The 16,092-nt window shown below is 40.8% G+C and overlaps 1 protein-coding gene across 1 annotated transcript in view; it reads right to left on the bottom strand.

Moving 5' to 3' along the window:
* SLC10A6 (solute carrier family 10 member 6) overlaps positions 1-15,529 on the bottom strand; it is a 28,002-nt gene extending 12,473 nt beyond the window's left edge. Inside the window, exons 1-2 of the mRNA XM_055313055.1 lie at positions 15,152-15,529; positions 658-776 (exon numbers count right to left, since the gene is read on the bottom strand). Of these exons, the coding sequence (XP_055169030.1) occupies positions 658-776; positions 15,152-15,528 (496 nt within the window). The 5' untranslated portion in view covers position 15,529. The remainder of the gene's footprint in view (positions 1-657; positions 777-15,151) is intronic.
* Between the last annotated feature and the right edge of the window lie 563 nt (positions 15,530-16,092).

Genomic DNA, 16,092 nt, shown 5'->3' with positions numbered 1-16,092 from the left:
AAAAAAAGCTTGGACTTTGCCATCAGATCCGAGAGTCAGGATTCCAGTTCTTCGCTGATCAGCTCCACAAACTTGGTGAAGTTACCTAAATTCTATCGTCCTATAAATCCAGGAAATGGAACTAGTAACAGAATGTATAGAAGTGTTAGAGAATTAATTTAAAAACCGACAGGGCAGCCTGGGTGGCTCAGCAGTTTAGCACCCGCCTTTGGCCCAGGGCATGATCCCAGAGACCCGGGATCGAGTCCCACTTCGGGCTCCCTGCATGGAGCCTCCTTCTCCCTCTGCCTGTGTCTCTGCCTCTCTCTCTTCCCTCTCTGTGTGTCTATCATGAATAAATACATAAAATCTTTTTTTAAAATACCCACATAGAGGGCAAACATAATAAACAACAGCTGGGATGCCTGGGTGGCTTAGTCAGTTGCATCTGCCTTCAGCTCAGGTTGTGATCCTGGGGTCCTGGGATCGAGTCCCGCGTCTGGCTCCCTGCTCACTGCAGAGTCTGCTGCTCCCTCTCCTTCTGCCCCTTCCCCCTCTTGCTCAGTCTCTCTCTCTCACTCACTCTCTCAAATAAATAAATAAAATCTTAAAAAAAAACCAGCTAATATTACCATCACCATTATAATTACAATTCCATTTCACAAGCCCCATACAGACCTATGTTCTGATATGGAATGGTGAGATTCTGCTCAAGATTCCAGGAGAAGGTGTAGAGATAGAGGCAGAGCGGCATCATCCCCAGGGCAGCCACTGTGGAACAGGTTGTCATGGTGATGCTGAAAGTGAAAATAAAATGATGCTTAAGAGGAAGAGTTTGAGGGGTCCCTGGCTGGCTCAGTCAGTGGAGTGTGCAACTCTTGATCTCAGGGTCTTGAGCTCAAGCCCCACATTGGGCTTGGAGCCTACTTAAAAAAAAAAAAAAAAAAAAAAAAAAAAGAGGAAGAGTTTGAAATGATGAACTTAAGTCCTGACCAAAACCAACTCCCAGGACACGCCTTAGAGATTACATGGGGTAAGTTACTTGAAGCTCACTCTTGTCTTATTATTCAACAAATGATGGCAGTATTTGTGGTCTAGAAAAAGTTTTCCAGAAATATTTGGTGCTCATCCATTAACTCATATTTACTTGAGAACCTACTTACCTTCAATATTCTGCTAGGCACTATAAAGGTTTTTTTTCCTTTAGACAGTTTTTTCTATTAAGATATAACTCATAAATCATAAAATTAAAGTGGTTTTTAACATATTCACAAGACTATGCAACATTATCTATTTCCATCATTTTGTCATCACCCCAGAAAAAAAACATACCCCATTTGCTATCACTCCTCATTCTCTTCTTTCCCTGGCCCCTGGCAACCAGTAATCTACCTTCTGTCTTTATAGGATTTCCCATTCTGGACATTTCACATGAATATGATCATACCATATGTGGCCTTTTTTGTGTGTCTGGCTTCTTTCACTTAGCATAATGTTTTCAAAATTCATCCACATTCGAGCATGTATCAGTACACCATTCCTTTTTTATGACTGACTAATATCCACTGTGTGGATAGACCACATTATTGCTGCCCTTCCATTAACTGAGAGACATCTGAGGTGTTTCCACCTTTTGGCTATTGTGAATAACGTGGCTATCAACATTTGCACACAATTTTTTGTGCAGACATATGAGTTCAATTCTCTCAGGTGTATACCAAGAGTGGAATTGCTGGATCATAGCTTAACTTTTTGAGGAAATACTATTTCCAAACAGCTGCACCATTTTACACTCCTGCCATCAGTGTATGAAGGTGTTCTGTTACAAACGTTTGCATTAGGGGTGCCTGGGTGGCCCAGTCAGTTGAGTATCTGACTCTTGGTTTCAGCACAGGACAAGCTGGGATCAAGCCCCATATCAGGCTCCACACTCAGCAGCAGTCTGCTTGGATATTCTCTCCCTCTGCCCCTTCCCCAACTCTGAAACACTAATTTTTTTAGAAAATGTTTGCATTTTTAAAAGTTTGCATAAATATTCATAAGGAATATTGGTCTGTAGTTTTCTGTTCCTATAATGTCTTTGTCTGACTTTGCTACCAGAAGGTGGGAACAGGACAGACTTGCCACAAGGCTAAGCGTTTGCCCAGTGTGGAGTGTTATAAATATGTCAGAAGAGGTTATCCAAATACCACCTGCGCAAGCTTCCCATAGATAGAGAAGGGACCCCCACAGCACAGATCCTCAGAGCCAGCTGGACAGAGCCAGAGAGAGAAGTTACAGAACCATAGCAAAAAAGAATTGATGTAGGATGCTAGACTCAATTAAAAGTTCTCTTTGATGTCTGGTATGGTATAATCCTGTGATTAGAAATAGGAAATAGGAATTGAAGTACACTGATGGGTTACAATAGAAAGGAAGAGTTCTGGACTTCAAAACAGGGCTGTGGTTAACAGAAGAACTGGCCACTTAGCATCAATCTGAGGGGACATGTTAAGTTAGGGATGATAGTAGGACATCTACAGAAATATGCTGGGGAGGCAAAGGAAAACTCAGGACCAGAGCTGCTGTCATCACTAAACATACAAATCTGGCCATCTTGGGAAGTGAAATGAAGGTGCAGGAGCACAATGAACCAAATCCGAACAGCCTGACAAGAGCCAAGCCACACAGCTTTACCAGGAAAACAAATGAGAATAATCAGAACAGTTTTAATCTTTGTTGAACAAAGCTGGAACAATTTCCGATGGACAATTCATTTGTTTATCTTTGTCATGCTTGAGATTGTCTCCAAGGGAAAAGAATAACAAATATAGTACTATGGGTCTTGAGAATTTGCAAGAACATAATATAGAGGAGTAAAAATCCCTCAGTTTAGAACTTTTAAAGACTCTGTATCTTTTTCTTTTTTTTTTCCTTTTTTTCAGAGAAGGGGGAGGGGCAGAAGGAGAGGGACAGAGAGAATTCTAAGCAGACTCCATGTCTAGTGAGAAGCCCATGCTGGCTCGATCTCACAACTCTGAGATCATGATCTGTAAAGACTCTGTATCTTGATTACTGTACATCTACTGCATCTTATTGAATGCTATTGCTTCATAAATTTATATGTTGTTCCTATTTTTTCCAAATATATAAAGCCTTATTTTCTAAGTGTTGACATTTCTTAATTGAAGAACAAGAGTCAGTCACCTGTTGAAATGCATCACTTCAGTACAAGGGGGAAAGGCATGCATAATGAGAGACCAGGGGTGTGGGGAGCAGAGCCATGGTGTGTGTAGAGAAAGAGCAAACAGTGGATCAGGTGGAGAGCGAGGAGGTCATGCTTTATGAAAGTTGAGAAAAGAGAGCCCTCAAATGAGGGCTACATGCCTACAGAACAAAAAGGATGAGAACCCAAGACGTCCATTCAGGACCATCCAGCCTTCCCCGTTTCTTGTGCCTCTACACCAGAACCATCCTTTCCTCCCTCACCTCCGTGCCCAACTCCCAAGCATGGGCTGTCCTTTGTCCCTACCTGGGTGACGAAACCACTGAAAGAGTGAATCAGTAAAATTACGGGAAGTAAATGGAAATCAGATATCCTTCAGGCCAAGAAAATGTCGTTCAATTGCGGAGGAAAATCACACGATCTGTCTAAGCACGTAAAACAGCTACTAGACATTGTCAGTGCTGCTCTACTTGATGAGGTGAGGCAAATGGAGTATCACATAGCACAACCCAGTAGAGCAAGAGTTTATCCACCTCAACTTCAGGTCCAGAGAGTCTGGAGACTTTTGGATAGTCATTGCTTGAGTTCTCACAGCAGACTTCCATGCACACGGTATATGCCTGATCTGCGTCCATGGCACAAATGGCCAAGAGACAGAGGTAAAACACCTCCCGGCCCTCTAAAGAGGAGGGAGGAGAGGAGGGAGACCCTCTGTAGAGCTCAGGCCTTCTGCAGGGATCACAAGGGTCCTCCAGTACTTCCTTAGGCCTGCAAGTCACCGTCGTCCTTCCTCATAATACAGATCTCCGATGTTTCCAACTAACTACTTTGCCTACAAAACAATCTATGATTATTTTGACATTTTCTATGGGAATGTTTATACTCTTGGTGAAATAGCAACCATTTTTCATCAATGATATTAAAAATATTCCTCCATAGACTCCTGACTCTTGGAAACAAAGGGTTGCAGAAGGGGAAGAGGGTAGAGGGATGGGGTAACTGGGTGACAGGCACTAAGGAGGGCACTTCATGGGATGAGCACTGAGTGTTATACTATATGTTGGCAAATTGAATTTAAATATTTAAATAAAAAAAATACTCCTCTGCACTGTCATTCATTGCTGATGAAAATGCCAAACAGCACACCCCCTGAGACAGTTTGGCAATGTATAGCAAAATGACACAAGCAATTACCCTCTAACCCAACAATGCCATAGATTATGTGAGTTCCAAAGGTGTACTGTCAAAACTATGAAAAGACATGTGCTCAAGGTTATTAGACATATATTCAATATATCTTGTTACCTGGCAGTTTTGGCAGAATTTCCAGGAGAGTAGAAGCAGAAACTATAAAGTCTGTTGAAGCCTCAGTTTGGTAACCATAGGACATCACTTCTGTGTCATTCTATTGGCCAAAGTGAGTCACCAGACCAGCCCAGATTCAAGGGATGGGGAACAGGTGCCCCAACTGGTTGGGAGAACCAGGCTTATCACATTGCAAAGGAAAGTGCATGTGAGAATGGCCATATTTTGCAATCAAAGACAAATATTAAAATATTTATGGGCAGAATAATGTCTGGAGATTGCCTCAAAAAATTCCATTGGGTGAGTGGGGAATAGAAATGAAATGAGATGGGGATCCCTGGGTGGCCCAGTGGTTTAGCGCCTGCCTACAGCCCAGGGTGTGATCCTGGGGTCCTGGGATCGAGTCCCACATCAGGCTCCCTGCCTGGAGCCTGCTTCTCCCTCTGCCTGTGTCTCTGCCCCCCCCTCTCTATCTCTCTCTGTCTCTCATGAATAAATAAATAAAATCTTTATAAAGAAATAAAAGAAATGAAATGAGATGGATTCATATGTCGCTAACTGCTGAGGTGTATCAGACCAAAAGAATTCACTATTCTTTCCACTTTTATATATATTTGAAATTTCCCACAATAAAAAATAAATAAGTGTCCCCTCCATCTGTATGGGAGACTGTATAGCACTTCTACCATTCTATTTAGGTTTTTTCTATCATATTTTATTTTGAGGGGCTTTGCTGTAAATATAGTATGATGCATAAACTGGCACAGAGGTATCAAAAGCATTTTTCTACCCAAACTTGGCTGGCCTTGGGCTCTTCCTTCCTCAGGGCTGCTGTGTACCTCTCTACACTTAGGTTTATCCTTGGGGCACAGCTGGCATTGCCCTTGAGACATTTTTACTGGCGTTACCTCATATACTGTACCCTACATAAGTGCTTGTTACTGATGTGTGGCAGACTGGCCAACTGTTTGAGTTGCCTGAGGGCAAAGATCTTACTGACTTCACCATCCCCAGGACCTGGCAGTCTCATGCTATGGCACATTAGAGGAGTTCATTAAATAATTACTGAATAAACGTTAAGAGTCAAAGCATGAACCAATGTGTCAATACTCTGGTGCTAGGACAATGTTCTCTTCTGCCTCCTTCCTATGTCATGTATCTGCAAGTGACCCTTGAAAATCTTAGTGAAATGACCCCTTTGCACTGAACTGTAATGGCAAACATCTCAACAGTAATCAGAAAAACAGAGATTTTCTACTAAATAACTAAAATCATGCTTTTCCAAGTACAAACGTGAGCAGCATTTTAAGGAGCAAATACTTAGCTGATTTCCAGAAATCCAGATTTAGAGGGCACTAGGGTAGCTCAGTCGGTTAAGCGACTACATTCCGCTCAGGCTCAAGCCATGATCTTGGAGTCCTGGGATGAAGCCCTGAGTCAGGCTCCCTGCTCAGCAGGAGTCTGCTTCTCCCTCTCCCTCTGCCTTTCCCCTCCTGCTTGTGTTTTCTCTCTCAAATAAAATCTCTTAAAATTTTTTAAAAATGAAAAATGAAAAAAGAAATCCATACTTAGAGAATTCACAGGTGATTGCATATTCCTCTCTCCTCTTATTTAATTAGTCCTTCTAATTTCTTTTTAGTTTTTTATTTAAGCCTTTCTTTTACACAGTCCTATTTTATAGTGCTATTCAATGAATAGGGGCTTTTTCTTTTTCTTTTTATCTTTTTCTTTTTAAGCAATCACACAATACACCTTACTCTGCAGCTTGATTGCTATTTTTCTCCACTTAATCACAGACATCCCTTCCAGACAATACATACAGCAAAAACTCTTTTGCTTAAAGAATGCAGAGTACACCATAATCTAAATATGCCTTAATTTCTTTAATCACTTCATTAATGATGAATAAATTGCTTTGAATGCTTTTCCTCTATAAACAAAGTTATGATCAATATTCCTATTTGTATTTTACTTGAAATAATTCTTTTATTCCTGTAGAACAGATTCCTCAAAGTGGAATTGCTGTATCAGAGGTCTGTTTTTTATTTTAATAGACACCACCAAATTATTTTCCAAAAAGATTGTTACATTTCACAATCTTGCCCACACTGGATATGATCAATCCCTTTTAATTCTCATGAAAATATTTAAAAATTATCTGTTATTCTGTTATATACCTGACTCTCTATGAGTTTGTGCTTTCTTTCATATTACTGATCTCTTGGATGTCCTCTGTAAACAGCCTTGTTTGTCTTTTTCTTCTCTACTTATAGGAGCTCTTTTAAAATTAGAGTATGTATTATCATGTACAATACAAATAGCTTTGTCAAACTTATTGTATATTTTTGACTACACTGATGGCTTTGGCCATAATAAATAACACTAAGATACTCACATCTGTCAATTTTTTAAATGGCTTCTGAGTTTCTTGTCTTGTTAAAGATTTCCTCCTATCCTGAGGGTATTTGAATATTGCCCCCGCTTCTTACTTTTTTATAGGTTGAAATTTTATTTTTATATTTTTAGCTCATCTGATATTTATTTTTTTTAATTTTTTTGATATTTATATTTTATATGGTAGAAGGTCTGAGACTAATCTATTGTCTTCTATGTTGAGAGGCAAGTATGTCAATACTATTCACTGAATAAATAATTTTCCACTAAATTGAAGTGCCAAAGTCATTATATGTTAAATGTCCAAATGTATTCAAAATGTTTTTTTCTTTTCTTGCTTTTCAAAATGTTCTTTCTAAGCAAATATCAGACTTTTAATTACAGAGTTTTCATAGTGTGTTTTCACATATGACAAAGCAAATACTTCCACTTCAATTTTTCTCTTCAAACTTTTCTTAGCAGTTCTCACATATGTTTTATTCTATATGAAGTTTAAAATTATTTTATCCTATTAAGAATGCTTACTTGGAGCAAAGACTTCTTCCTAACTAGAGAACAGATAAAGGGAGAAAAGCAGTTTCCCCCAGCTCTCAAACCTCTATCCATGAAGAGGGTGTACAGGAAGCTTTTCCAAAATCTTAGCCTATGATAATGCTATATTACTTGGCTCTTCATATTACTAAGTCCTGAAAGAAATTCCACATTACATCGCTTTAGTCTGGAACTCCTGGACAAGCTACATTGCATTTTCTCACTGAATTGCTTTGGCACATACAGCAGAAATGTAAGATTCATGACTGTGGGAAGCAAATGTGAGACTTCTATCAGACTGATACTATATTCTTGATTACATAGGTTTCTGCTTCTACCCTTCACAAATGTTCAAGCCCGCGGTGCTTAAAGACGGTGCTCTGACAACTGTTAGAAATACCCACAAAGCTGTAAAAGCACACAGTGAACATGTGTGTGAGTACAGTGGAAGTCATACCTTTTATTTTACTGCCATGAAATCCCACTGTAGCAAAAATGGAGGATGTGGCTAAACAAGGTCTCTTGGCTGTTCACATATAGGAAAATTGTTGGCAAAACTTACTTCATATAACAAGATTCCACTTGCACTGAGAAGAATGGCATCACCATCCCCAATTATTACAGAGAATAATGAGACAGTTTCAGCAAGTCTAGACAAACCGGTAAATCCTGCACCTCCCTTAAAACAAGGAAATGACATATATGTGCATTATATTAAAACGCAGTGTCTATTATAAAGTGTACCATTTTGCAATTGGGTTGAAATTATTCAAATGTTGTTTTAGTATCAAACTAATAAAATCAGGAACTCTGACATTCAAAGCTATGAAAGTACACACTTGCTTCTCCCCTGTAAAAAAAAATTAAAAACCATCTGGCTAGGCACAGGAACATGGGATATGCTATCAGATCAGGTCAACAGATTTGGCACTAGAAAAGAGTTCAAGGCCAGGTTTCCCATCCCCAAATATAAATGTTACTCCTGTCTGCTGCCTCTCAACAATAATAATTAGCATTTACTGAACACTACCTGCTAAGTATTATACCTCATGCTTTTAGATATATGCTCTGTTTTCTTTTTATTTTTAAGATTTTATCTGAGAGAGGGATCCCTGGGTGGTGCAGCGGTTTAGCGCCTGCCTTTGGCCCAGGGCGCGATCCTGGAGACCCGGGATCGAGTCCCACGTCAGGCTCCCAGTGCATGGAGCCTGCTTCTCCCTCTGCCTGTGTCTCTGCCTCTCTCTCTCTCACTGTGTGCCTATCATAAATAAATAAAAAATAAAAAGATTTTATCTGAGAGTGAGAGCAAGAGAACATGAGCAGGGTGAGGGGAAGAGGGAGAACCAGACTCCCTGCTGAGCAGGGAGCCAGATGTGGGGCTCAATCCCAGGACCCTGAGACCATGACCTGAGCCAAAGTCACACACTTAACTGACTGAGCCACCCAGGCACCCCTATGTCCTCTTTTCGTCTATACAATAACCATATGTGTAGGTACATTTTTTAAAGATTGATCAATTGATTGATTTTAGATGGGAGGAAGGACAGAAGGGGAGGGAGAGACAGTCTTAAGCCAATTCCATGTGGAGCCCAATGTGGGGCTCGATCTTACAACCCTGAGATGAAACCAAGTCAGACACTTAACTGGCTGCACCACTCAGGCACCCCACCATATGTATAGGTATTATTTTTGTTTTATAGGCAAGGAAACTAAGGTACAGAGAGTTATAGAAACTTGCATGGAAGGAGCCCTGGGTGGCTCAGTTGGTTAAGTGTCTGCCTTCTGCTCAGGTCATGATCCCAGGGTCCCAGGATTGAGACGTACATGGGGCTTCCTGCTCAGCAAGGAGTCTGCTTCCCTCTCTCCCCCTCCCTCTGCCCCTCCCACCTGCTAGTTCTCTCTCACACTCTCTCTCTCTCTCTCTCTCTCTTTCAAATAAATGAATAAAATCTTTAAAAAAAGAAAGAAACTTGCATGTAGTTGCATGGATTCAATTTAAGTTCTGTCTCTTAAGATGATTTTCAGGTCCCTACCAGGTCATGTCAGAGTAACCTGAAGAATCTTTAGTTGTATTTCACAAGCCTCTGCTGAAGGACCAAGAGCTACTTTAAAGGTCAATGGTCAAAAAACGGCCACCAAACCCCTCAGGCTCCACCACCACGGGTGGCCAGAATTCCAGTAGCACAGGACACAACTACCTCCTTGGGGAAGAATGGACCTTGTATATCAAAAGCTGTCAAACTCAAAGATAGTGGGAGATGTCCTGAGTTGCACCAATAAACTGATCGCATTTCAAGAAGGGTTTTTAGGGATCCCTGGGTGGCGCAGCGGTTTGGCGCCTGCCTTTGGCCCAGGGCGCGATCCTGGAGACCCGGGATCGAATCCCACATCGGGCTCCCGGTGCATGGAGCCTGCTTCTCCCTCTGCCTGTGTCTCTGCCTCTCTCTCTCTGTGACTATCATAAATAAATAAAAAAAAAAAGAAGGGTTTTTATATCTCATACAAGCAATTCGAAGCTTTCCTTCAGTCTTTCACTTGGCATTTGCAGAGCACCTACCACCGCCAGGCTGGTACCAAGAGTGCAAAGGTGAACAAGCCCTCCAGGAGATCACAGAGCTCATGAGTTAGGCAGATAAGTAGTTCAGCTATTGCCATGCCCTCCTACAGATGACAAGAAGTACATATTTGGTGCTGTGGAGATGGGGGGGTAGGGAGCAGCTCTGTCAGTTTCCGAAGAAACATTAAAAACTGGGGTGGGGGAAGGGGACACGGACTTTATAACTTGCTTTTCTTTTCCTATTGTCCAAAATATTTAAAACTTAAAATGACCCGAGATCCACTTCTGGCTTATACCCAGAAGAACTGAAAGCTGGGACTCCAACAGGCATGCACACTCACAATCATAGCAGCATGATTCACAATACCCAAAAGATGGAAACAACATGAGTGTCCATCAACAGAGGAATGGGACCTCATGATGTATGTATGCACATGTACCCATGGGATATACACGTACAATGTACAGCCTTCAAAGGGAAGGAATTTCTGACACATGATATAATATGGATGCACTCTGAAGACATTATGCTAAGTGAAATAAGCCAGATACAAAAGGACAAATATTTTATGATTTCACTTATATGAGATATCCAGTCCAATTCATAGAGACAGAAAGGAGAATGGTGGTTGACAGGGTCTGAAGGGACAGGGGAGTCATTGTTTAATGAGTGCAGAGTTTAAGTTTGAGCAGAGAAGAACTATATAGAGACAGATGCTGGTGATTGTACAACAATATCAGTGTCCTAATGCCACCGAACTGTACACTTGAAAATGATTAAAATGGTAGATTTTGTTATGTACATTTTTAAGACCTCAGAGAGTCTAACTCATTGATTCTACCAAAGAGAAAATTGAAGTCCAGAGAAGTCAGTCACTCAAAGTCACACAGCATCTTGGGCAAAGACTAAAAGACAGACCCTGACAAGGAGCTCTTTTGCCTGCCACATATAATGACTCATAGCATTTTGAGCCAGGTGAGATTCTAAGCACTTTATTTATATTCACTTAATCCTCACAACAACCCATGAGGTAGATTATGCTTCCCCCTATGTTAGAAGTGAGGAAACTGAAGCATAAAGAATTTATTTTTAATTTGAGAGAGAGAGAGCGCGCACACAAGTCAGGGAGTGGGGCAAGAGAATCTTAAGCAGACTCCATGCCCAGCGAGGAGCCCAACAAAGGGCTCGATCTCACAAGCCTAAGATTATGACCTGAGCTGAAATCAAGAGTTGGACATTTAACCAATTGAGCCACCCAGGCACCCAGGAAGCATAAAGGATTTATATAATCTGCCAAGTTGACCCAGTTAGTAAGTGACAGTCCCATTTGCTGGCTCCAGAGTGCACTTAGCTACTACAGTATAATGCCAGACCTTAGTTCTCATGACCTACCCTCAAAGGCAAGAACTCTGTCCATGTTTAGTACAGTAGACTACAAAAATGTCCCTAATTCTTCATCCATTCTTAGCCATGCCCTCTGCAACGTGACTTTGCAGGTTATCCATCAAGAGAAAAAATCCACTTTATCATTCCTGATATCTGAACTGGCCTTGCAAAATGCATTGGCCAATGGGATGTGGTGGAAGTGATGATGAACTGGTTTCCATCCCAGATATCAAGAGACCTTGTATGCTTCCTCTTTGTCAGCACCCTGCCTCTGTGACATAATTAGGTCTAGGCCAGCCTGCTGGAGAATGAGAGGCCATGTGGAAAAAAATCCAATTGTCCCAGATAAGGCCATCCAAAACCAATCTACATTTATCCAGTACCCAAACATGTAAAAGAACCCAGGCAAGATTAGCTGAGCTCAGTCCAGGAACAGAATAATTTTTTAGGCTCTTCATACTTACCAGTCGGTTGCTTTCCAGAATGATTATAATGAAGGAGATCTTGGTGACTAGAAGGGACAGAATAGGCATTCCAGGCTGTGGGAACAACATGGGCAAAGGAAGGCGGGAAAGTGTGGGTGTGTTCAGAGAACAGTGAGTAGTCCATTTTGACTACAGACTATTTCGTGCTTATTGGGAAATAAACCCGAGAAGTAGGTTAGACCTGGCTTAGTTTCCACCCAAGTTAGTAGGTGTTGAGAAATCTTTCTACACATAACATGCATATTTATAATACCTTTACAATACCATAGGGAAGTGTTACGATTTAGTTACAGGAAAGAGATCCCAAGTGAGGATTAGACAGTCAGACCCCAGAGTCGGCCTCACCCACTTACTATAAAACCATGGTAGAGAGACGCAGCTCTCCAAAGTGGAAAGAATACTGTGAAGATACTGCAATTGGCCAAGAAAGAAATTGGCTAGGTCCTTAGTGCCCACCCTAAGGAACCAGCAGTGGAGATAAACAGGAAGCACTGGCTGTGAGTGACTGGGCCCACAAGTGATGAGCTACAGGTCTAGACACTGGACTGAGTGAATGAGGTGAAGAACGAAATGAGCCACAGGGGAATGCTGAGATGATGAGCCCAGGTGACTGGGACAGTGATAGGTGTTATCATCAGATATGCAGAATGCAGAAACTGGCTCATACATGTTGATTCTGAAATGCCCTGCTTGGGGTGAACACATGGAGAACTACAGGTAGATTAGGTGGAGCATAGAATTAAGGCATGAGAAGTATGTTTGAGAGACCTGCAGAGAACTAAATCTCAATTTCCTCATTTATGAAATGAAGATGTTCTTCTAAATTCTTATGAATTTTATCTAGCATGAAAACAGAATTCCTATCAAGGACTATCTACTTTTTTTTTTTTTTTTGGTTTAGAAGTTATTTTTGTTGCTAATCAAGTCAGATGAGATATAATGAACTTGGACATTGTTTCCCTCAATAATACTGAATTTTCTCCTACAATGCAATTTTTACTGAGAATCAAGATTTTTATTACACATATCTATAAGCTTTTAAAAATCTAATATTTAGTCATCATTTTTTAAAAGATTTTATTTATTCATTAGACACAGAGAGAGGCAGAGATATAGGTAGAGGGAGAAGCAGGCTCCCTGCAGGGAGCCCAATGTGGATTCGATTCCTGGACTCCAGGAGCACACCCTGAGCTGAAGGCAGACGCTCAACCGCTGAGCCACCCAGGCATCCCTAGTCATCATTTTAAAATTTCATATCTTACAGGGTTTTTTGTGGGGGTTTTCTGCTTATTTTTGTTTTGTTTGTGAGATTCAAAACCAGAATTCAAAAAAAGGGGGAAGTAGTTAATATTTATTACATACCAACCAAGTGCCTGGCATCCTGCATGTATTTTTCCTCCTTAAAATCTAGACTTGTGGAGAATAGGTAATTTTAACCCATTTTATAAATGAGGAATGAGGTTTATAGGTTAAATAATTTGACTAATGTGAAGCTAATCAAGGATAGAGTTGGCAAAAGGAAGCAAAATGAGCTTTATCTTTTATAGACTTCCTATTCATTGGTATAATGTCGGCTAATAAAAAATGAAGTTAATAAATGTTCTCTTTCCCAGAGCATAAGTGTTTGAGAACACTGGTTTAAGATTTATACTCTTACTCAGAACAGAAAACTAAGTTGTGTTAATAAATGGCATGGAAGAAAGTGCCTAAATTGCAGACTGATGAGAAACAGATGTGAATTCAAATCTGCCTTCTTCCATATGCAGCTATAGCATTTGGCAACCTCCTTAACCAACCTGAGTCACAATTTTCTCAGCTGTAACATTCAGGATAATAAAAGGTCACTTACAAAGTTATTCTGAGAACCAAGAAAGAAGAGAAATAATACATGAGAGAGTCTACCTCATGATTAGCAACATACTCAATTAGTAAAATTCCTTTTTCTTTCCAAAAATATTTAGGTAAAAAAAAAAAACACACAAAAATATTTAGGTCCCAAAATTTATCACTGATATGTAGACTATGTGAAAAATATTTATCATCTTCCAATTATTGTGCTAATAATGGACTTTCTTTAATTGGAATTAGCAATGTATATTAAGGCATTTTTTTGAATTAGTGCTCTTCAAGCCCCTGATCAGTGGGTAACTAAACATATTGTCATATGAAAATTAATTCATCTCCCTGAACTGAGCCCATTAAAATTCACAAGTGAAATATATTCGTAAGCTAAGTACTGAGCACATGCAGGGAACTAGAAACCCAGACCTATCGCTGGTTCACTGAAATGAACTCCCCACACCATCAGCACCTCTGATTGGTTCAGGCATCGCATAATAAATCTCAACTAAATGACATACACATTGAACAAAGATTTACATTCATAAGTCATACTTCCCTTGGGCAGGAAGAGAAACAGTCTATTCGTAAGTAAGCAAAGAAACCAGAAAGACCACCGTCTTTTACTTTTATTTTTCCAATTGTGCCTTCTCTATTCTTTCTTCAAATGCCCTTTTTTCAGCATCGAAACATGTACTCCCAAAGATATATGATTAATTCTTCCTCATTAAAGAGTAAATAAATGATAAAGCCTAATGTCTGCCAGGGACATTTATTTACACCACAATGGGAGATAGGTCCCTGGTGTAAACCAAAGCAATGAGATGACAGTGATAAATGTTTAGTCTGCAAAACAACAAGAAAGAACATTTTTAGTCATAAAAGTCTTTACATTGTTCCCCAAGTCAACTCAATAGGCCACCACTTAAACTCAATAGGCCACCACTTAAAACAGGTTATGTCCATCACATACTCCAAAAACTCCTTTATCCAGTGCCCACAAGTACTTGTTTCATAGAGTAGATGCAAAGGCAACCCTTGCTGATCAGAGCTATGAGGATCTCATTCTGGTTCTGCCACCATCACTACCACGCCCACCGAACAAACCCCTATCGTCAGCTTCTGGGATTCTCAGCCTATGTCCTGGGACACAGGAAGCCATGACTGTTAAAGCTGCCACCGTGGGCGAGAGTGAGTTCACACCTAGGTTGGACCATCAGGTGAGGAGGAAATCTGCCTCCACTATTACATATGAACCAAATCCAATTACTCAGAGAAGCAGTTGCCAGTAAAACAGAGGATGATCACAGCAAAGCACATCTTAAGCTCAGAAAGAAATGTCCTTCCAGGACTGAACTCCATAAAATGCTGCCCACTGGAATCTCTACCTAAAGATTGGCAGAGTTTTTAACATGAAAGTGTTAGTGCTATCAAGGGGGAGACTTCCAGGCTTTCCTAGTGTAACTTACCTGAGATCCATATCTCCATCGACCCAGAAGGTGAAAATGTTCGAGATGGTTCCCCCTGGGCAGCACCCCATGACAAGAACAGCAATAGCTTGGGCTGGCTTCAGAGAGAAGCTGATGGCCAGGAGGTAGGCTGTAAGAGGCATGAGGCCAAACTGGCAGAGCAGTCCCACAGCAATGCCCCAGGGTCTCTTGATGTGCGCCCAGAGCTTCCGGAAGTCCACAGAGCATCCCAAGGAGAACATGAGCAGGCCCATCATCACGGATGACACCACTGTGAAAACAACCTCCAGGTTCCCTTGTACCTCCGGCCCCACTGGCAGCTCCTCCTCCGAACTGTTAACAGGGCAGGCTGAGCTGCTCGAACAGTTTGCTCTCATCTCTTCATCTCCTTAAGACAGCATTACAAATGAACATCTGCCGTGATGGCAGGGCAGGTCTGTTCTTCCACGTTTTGTAATAATGCAACCCAGTCATGCGTGGAGAATCATTCCAATAGCTAGTGGCCAGGCAGGTGACTCATCCTGATCTGATCAATTTATTCATGAATGGCATTATAAAAGTAATTATCACGGGCATGAAACATATAATAAACCGTGGTAAGTCAGGCTTTCCACTTCTTACTCACCGCTGAATATTCAAGTGAAATGAGACAAGCAAATTTATTGTCAAGTGGAGTGACTAGCCTGTGTCGTCAGCATCACATTGTGTTCCAGGAAAATAGGTTGAATGCCAAGACATAATTTCTCCAAATTCAATGGGGATCTCAAAGAACCAGGAGGCAATGTTTTGTGGAGAGCGAGGCTGACTGGAAAAAACAAAGGCACTAAGCCGAAGCTGCTACTCACATCATTAGCAAAACATTTCTTTTTTTTTTTTTTTAATTTTTTTTTAATTTTTATTTATTTATGATAGTCACAGAGAGAGAAAGAGAGGCAGAGACA

This window comes from Nyctereutes procyonoides, unplaced genomic scaffold (assembly GCF_905146905.1).
Source record: "Nyctereutes procyonoides isolate TBG_1078 unplaced genomic scaffold, NYPRO_anot_genome, whole genome shotgun sequence".
Lineage (NCBI taxonomy): Eukaryota > Metazoa > Chordata > Mammalia > Carnivora > Canidae > Nyctereutes > Nyctereutes procyonoides.
This window is presented reverse-complemented; position numbering and strand designations above follow the sequence as displayed.